Source organism: Babylonia areolata, chromosome 8 (assembly GCF_041734735.1).
Source record: "Babylonia areolata isolate BAREFJ2019XMU chromosome 8, ASM4173473v1, whole genome shotgun sequence".
In the NCBI taxonomy this organism is placed as follows: domain Eukaryota; kingdom Metazoa; phylum Mollusca; class Gastropoda; order Neogastropoda; family Buccinidae; genus Babylonia; species Babylonia areolata.
Window position 1 is genome coordinate 43,530,387 of NC_134883.1, and position 6,957 is coordinate 43,537,343.

The 6,957-nt window shown below is 40.5% G+C and overlaps 1 protein-coding gene across 3 annotated transcripts in view; it reads left to right on the forward strand.

Annotated features, from left to right (window-relative positions):
• Positions 1-6,032, forward strand: part of LOC143284841 (muscle calcium channel subunit alpha-1-like) — a 127,870-nt gene extending 121,838 nt beyond the window's left edge. For all 3 annotated transcript variants that reach the window (XM_076591910.1, XM_076591912.1, XM_076591911.1), the window contains one exon: positions 684-6,032. In XM_076591910.1, the coding sequence (XP_076448025.1) occupies positions 684-695 (12 nt within the window). In that variant the 3' untranslated portion in view covers positions 696-6,032. The remainder of the gene's footprint in view (positions 1-683) is intronic.
• The last annotated feature ends 925 nt before the right edge of the window (positions 6,033-6,957 follow it).

The following is a 6,957-nucleotide window of genomic DNA, read 5'->3' on the forward strand; positions in this document are numbered from 1 at the left end:
TTCTGTTCCTGTTAATTCCTCCTGTACTTAAATTTTTTTTTAAAAAAGAAGAAGAAGAAGAAAAAAAAAAAAAGGTTACACGTGCTACAGTATGACAGTTCAGATTCTTGACCAGAAAAAAAAATCATAAATCTTCCCAACAAGAGGCTATCACTTATGTTTTGTTTTGAGCTCCATGGACAAATCACAGCTAAGTTACAGATTGACAGTTACAGCTGTAGGTTGTCGGTTTTCAAGTTTCACTTTGAATGGATTGGGTAAAAGGGCAGGTGGAAAATTATCAGTTATCAGATCATTAACTTGAAATACAGGATGTAGACTTGTTCAATTAGAACACACACAAACACATGCACAGGCGCGCGTGTGCACGCACACACAAAGACACACACACACACACATTACATGCATGCGCACACACACATAAATGCTACATGTTCACAACACCAACAAAGTGTCAAAGAACTTTTTTTTTTGGAGAGTGGGGGGTGGTGGGGGTGGTTGATTCATTCATTTTTTTCAATTAACCCACCTCTAGACTTAAACAGTTTCCAGCAGTTTGCAACAACAAAAAGTGTGTGTGAATAGAATAGAATGGAATATTTTACTGTCATAAATCCCTAAGGTTTATAAGACACAATGGAACATAAACACGAGCACATTGTGTGTGTGTGTGTGTGTGACAGTGGCAGGTGTGAAGCCCTGAGCCATGCTGGGAAGAGATCCAGTATCCAACGTCTGACCCTGCCCGGGCCACGGCCTGTTTTGCTGACGCGTGCCAACTCCCTGCCCCACCACACCGCCTGCTGTGGTTCCATCCGGTTGGCTTACCCGCCTGCAACACGGCACCACACACACCGCAGGGGAGCAGTGGCTGGCAGCGGATCGCTCGCCCACATCTTGCCACCCCACCTCCTGCACCCCCCCTCCACCCCGCCATGAGCTGTTGTAGCATTGAGCACTACTTGTTTGTCAAGGGGCGGTGCAGTCACTTTGCTGCAAGATGACAGCATGTGCACCCATTGAAATAGCCTGTTTGATCTCCCTCCCTTTCCACCCCCAAGAGTTGACTGTGTGAGACTTGTAAGCAAAACCGCTTTGGTGGTAGGTAGATGAGGTGTAGGCCTTTGACAGGCATTCATAGTCCTTCGATCATTTTTCATTTTCATACAGTAAAGGCAGGTGATTATTATCATTTCACAGAATAGAGAAAGTAGTGTGAGTTTACTGATTGGAGAAATGGATTTATCATTTCACAGACTAGATTGGAGAAATGTGTTTTGTGATAACTGTTATTTTTTTTGTTTTTAACAGTAAATGCTGACTTCCTGTTCCACTGATGCCTTCACAATGTCACTGAGGTATAGACATGACCACAAATTAAAGTTGTAACAAGTAGAAGCTGAAGTTGTAAGGAATACGATTGGATAATGTCAGAAAACTATTTTCATGTAAGGAATGCGATTGAATAATGTCAGAAAACTATTTTCATGGCACCCTTTTACTTTTATACCATGAGAAGAAGAAAACGGCTGTATCTCTGTTCAGAAAGGAGTCGCTGATTGGAATGAGCTAAAATGGCTAATTGATGTTGAGAGTGCTAAGTGGCGCATGGCCTTACAGTGATGAAATGGATGTGATTGGCCACACATAATGTGGGCAGCCTTAAGGTAGTGTACAGGGAAGCGTGTGCTTTGCTTTGCATTAAACCGGGATTATAAGGGCTATATATATATATATTATATATATATATAACACTGGTTGTGAGTGTCGCTGAAGCTGCGCAAGTCTTGACTGGCGTAGCTAGGCTGCTGTTTTAGTGAATTCAGTGATATTTAACTGGCAGGCCATTCCACCATAAAACAGCTGTACAGATGTGAAATTGTTCTTCATAGAATGTTGCACCACTAATGCTGGTTTGTTTGTTTTTGTTTTTTTGTTTTTTGTGGTTTTTTTGCAGGCAGTTGAATAAACAGACATCAATATGATCCCAATGATTAATTAGCATACATATTATTATGTTTGTAGTTGGTATAGAACCGGTCGTTGCTGTTGTCTTTTGTTATAGATCCAGTCATTGCAGTTTTTTAAAATTTTATTATTATTATAGATTCAGTCATTACAGTTGTCTTTTGTTATAGATCCAGTCATTGCTGTTTTTTTTAAAATTATTATTATTATTATTATGATAGATTCAGTCATTACAGTTGTCTTTTGTTATAGATTCAGTCATTGCAGTTGGTTTTTTATTATTATTATTATAGGTTCAGTCATTACAGTTGTCTTTTGTTATAGATCCAGTCATTAAGTTGTCTTTGTAAATAGATCCAGTCATTGCAATGGGTTTTTTTTTTTATATTATAGATAGTCATTACAGTTGTCTTTGTAATAGATCAAGTCACTCAGTTGTCTTCGTTATAGATCCAGTCGTTACATTTGTCTTCGTTATTGATCCAGTCACTGCAGTCTGTAATTCTAAGGCTTCACTGTTTATGTGCTGCAGTCACTCATTGTAGGGGCTATTGAAATATGACTGTGTTTTCCCTGTCATTCAGCCAGCCATAAAATGGTGATGGGTGGATGCAAGCTGGGTGTATTTGTGTGGCCATATCCATGGAATGCTGTTGTGGATTGTGGGGGTCTTTAAAGTGTGAATTACCTTCAGTATGGGAATGGGAGAAAGCAAGAAATTGATATGCGACATGTTAATCTCAGACGGTGGAAAAATCCCCACCCTTATCCTGGCTCTGCTGGGATTGAAACCACAGATCTTACAGTTGATACATAATATTAACTGTAGTGTAGAAATTAGCGGCTGTTTGGCAAGAGGAAGCAAGTGTTAAACATCTGCATAGAAAACTTCCCCCCCCCCCCCCCAGTCCCTGTTACCAGTTTTCCCTTTTGGATGTGTTGTGAAGTTCTTTCATAGATCTCTCCATTTCTCAGCACAGTGACTTGCGCAATATTTTACATCTGTATTTTTTTTTTATTGGTGCAATATTTAAATTTCTCTCCAGGACAGTATTTAAATAGCTACTCCAGTATGCACACATATCCCTTGGAATACTTTTGAAGAATACTTTTTGTCTCATCTTTGATCAACAACAGCACGATCCCCCTCTTTCTTACCCTTCTTTGCCTGGGTGTGTACTAAACGTTATGGTGAAACATCCTTCTGTGACAATCACCTTTGTGTTGTTTTATATCCTGTTGATCAGGATCACTTGATTCATGTGTTTGCATGTATGTGCATGATAAGATGTCAGTGGGTTTTTAACCTGCCGGTTCATTCTCTTAGCTTATTCACGTGTGTGTGTGTGTGGGAGGGTATGTACATTACAGAAACTGGTGGAAACAGCTGATGAATTGTTCCCCTTGCCGGTTGCTTCCCCTTTTGTCCCCTTTTGTCCCTGAGGGAGCGTCTGTGACTGTGGCCCTGATGTGGACACTGGCAGACGTTTCCCAGTTTTGGTTTTTGGCAGTGATGTACATAGTGGTCTCCAGCCAGACACGGACCTGAGCTACAGCAAGAGTTGTCGTGGATGAGGGAAAATGATGCGTGCATTTTGTGGCCTGCCTTCCGCTGCTGATAGTTGGGGTTAGGTGGGTGAAGGGGGTGTGGGGGTGGAGTGAGTGCCTGTGGCCGTGGGGTGCAGAGGGTGGTGGTGTTTTTTGTTGTCGGGAGGAGTGGTGTCCCTAACCTCTGCCATTTTTTTGGAAGTGCCTGCCAGAGCGATCACAACCATCATGTACATAACAACAGTCTGATGTGGAAACTGGATTGGGTTTTTTTTTTCATGATGAACTTTTTTTCTTTTTTTTTTTTTGGTCATCACTCACTTCAGCTTCTCATTCCTTTTATGTCCTTTTGTTTGTTGTTGTTTTTTTGATCAAATTGTTTATAAAAAGAACAAGAAGAAAAAAAAAAACAAAAAAAAAACTTGTGTATATTGTCAACTTGTCTGCATTGTACCATAACGCGTTGCCTTTTTGCCGATGTGTACGTCAAGCTAAAAGTGGTCAGGTGAGTGCATGGTCCCCCCATCCCTAGCTTTCTGATCCTGCCTCTTGTTCTCACTCCCCAGCATGATGAAAACCAAAGCTGCACACTCACTCCTGCACTGTGCGTCGCGGTCAGAAAGGCTGTCATCAGGGTGTGAAACTGGGCTCATTGTTCACTCTATGCAAAATGTGGGTGGCTGGTGGGGGTGGGCGGGTCAGCCTGGGCTCTCTCTCTGATTTCTGACTGAAGGATGAGTGTTGTCTCTCACTGGCTATTCTGTGATGTTCTTGCAAATTATTGTATGCCCCAGGAAGAGATATATATATATATATATACACACATATTTTTTAATGCATCCAGGTTATGCGGAAAAGTCGCAGATAAAAAAAAAAAAAAATTAGAAATAGGGTGTGTGCTTTGGTTGTATACTGTAAATTGAATGGAGTCGTCTCTGTGAAATATCTTCAGTTCTTTTGGTATCATTTTATTTAATTTATTTTTTTATTACTTGTTTCCATAGCTGAGTTGAAAAAGATGGAGAAGATTTTTGGCTAGGTCTTTTTGGCTGGTTCTGTTGACGGAGAAAAAACCAGGAAGGAATAGAAAGGAAAGGAAATACTTTTATTTGTCTTGTTCTTTTTGGATGTTTGGCTGGCCATGTTCACAGAAAAATAAAACGGGAAAGAAAATAAAAGAAAGGGAAAAGTTGGGTTTTTTGAAAAATTATTCTGGTATATATTTCAGTATATGGTTTTCTTTCTGGTTCTTATGTATATATTCTTAATTTGGAATATAACTTTCCCCCTATTTCGGATATGCATTCATGTTTTGGAACATAGCTTTGATTGAACTTCACAACGGGAACTAAAGAAACACAGCTTAACACTCCAGAGGAGGCTCAGCTTCTTGCCAGATCCTCCACAAAAAAAAACTAATTATTAATCATTTGCTTTGGAGGTGACTCACCAGTATAGGAAACTTTCCTAATGCCTGAGAAAAGAGGCACCCCATAGAAGGAGAGCAGCTGCATGCATTTTCTCTCTCTTTTTTTTCTTTTGTGGGGAAGGTGTGGGTGGTAGTGTTGGTACTACCCCTGCTTTCTGGAAAGTTTGCATCAAATACTGTATTCCTTTTGGGCGTACTGGTAGTGTTGGTACTACACCTGCCTTTCAGGAAGTTTCTATAAAATACTGTATTCTTTCATGGTGGTGGTTCTTTTTTTCTCCATAGAAATCTCTGCATATGGCTTTCTTATTGGTGAAGCATGGGGAGTGTGGGGGATGTTTAAAAAGATTGCTGTTGGGAGTGTGGGGGATGTTTAAAAAGATTGCTGTTCATTCATAATCCTTTGTGTATTTTTATGATGGAAAATATTAGAGTGTTCAAGTACGTCTGTCTTTTTTTTTGTACTCGTACACTTTTTAAAAAATTTTTGTCGTTTCCTCCTCCTTTTTTTGTGTCTTAATATTCAGCAGGCTACATGGCACCACTGACATGGTCTGGCTAATTTGTATGGAGTTGTGTGGTTCACTGGCTCTTCTGCTCAACGCTTTGTCTTTAATGACTCAGCTGTGATGTGGAAGAGGAGGGTGGGGGGATACCTTTGTTTGGATATCCTTAGTATGGTGCATTGTTGTGTGGTGTTCTTTGTAGGGTACATTCATTGGGGTGTCTGTAGTGGAGTATGTTGTTTTTGGTGGGGGTGCATTTATTAGGATGTTCTTGGTAGGGTGTTGGTGAGGTACAATATGAGGGTGGTGTTGATAGGGGTACATTTGTTGGGGTGTCCCTGGAGGGGAATGTTTTAGGGGTGTCTTTCGCAGGGTACTTTCGTTGGTGTGTTCCTGTGAAGCGTTCGAGCTGGTGCAGTTTTTATCTGACGGGGGCAGCAAAAGGCCAGAAAGCCTGCCTCAGAGGACTGCTTAGCTTGTATTAATTGGTACAGTCATACACGGACTAGTGGAGGACCTGTTAAGTTCAGCATCCTTGGAATAGTCATCTGTTCAAATTTTTATCTGAAATAAAAAAACAAGAGTTGTTTTCATTTCTTGTCACTTTTGCATCTACAAATGAGTTGACTCAGAGGTGAAATATGGAAAATGTTTTTTTTTTTTTTAAATTTGCATTTGCCAAATATGGGAGACAGAAAGAGAGAGAAAATAGTAAATAAAGTCTGACAATGTGTTGCAGTAATTGTCACTGGTTACTCAGTGTGGATATGTGCCTGCAGTTGGGGAAATAGAGATTCAGTGAACACCACAAGGCTTTGCAAAATAAACCAGAAACTGCTTACCTCCTCCAAACTGGACATTTTATGAATAAAACTGGACTTAAGTATAGAGGTTATTAAAACAATACAGAGTAATAAGCAATGCATTTAACAAGGCTTTTTTGCAGTGTTAGCATCATCTGCAGTCACAGGAACATGTGACGGGGTGTAATTTTCACAATATATCATTAACATAATGTGCAAATTTTTTCCAGTGCATTGGGGTAGAGGGGGATGGGGGGGGATATCAGGGGTTTTTTGTCAAAAGGACATCATCATTTAATGTGGTTATTACTGGAAGATTGCTTTAAGGCTGATGTAAACATAGCATGTGAACGCTAGTATTGTTCTATAAGATTAATTAAGGGTACATTGGTCATCTGCACTTGTCTCATTTTCTCTACAGTGAAGGTGGTTTTGTGATCAAGCAGCATGGATGAACAGTTGTCAGTGCACGTTTAGTCTAAAGAATGAGCTGAAAAGCATGTCAGGAATATAAACGTGGACACATGCCAGAGGAAAGTTTGTGGCTGCCAAGTGCTGACTGGGCATTGGTGACTGCTCACCTCCCCCATGTGACCTGTGGAGGGAAGAGTCTGGGCCACATGTCCTCTGGTCAGAGGCACGTGCCAGCTGTTTTGTTCACATGTCAGCCTTCTGTTCTAATACTTCCTTTTTCAGTCTCCCT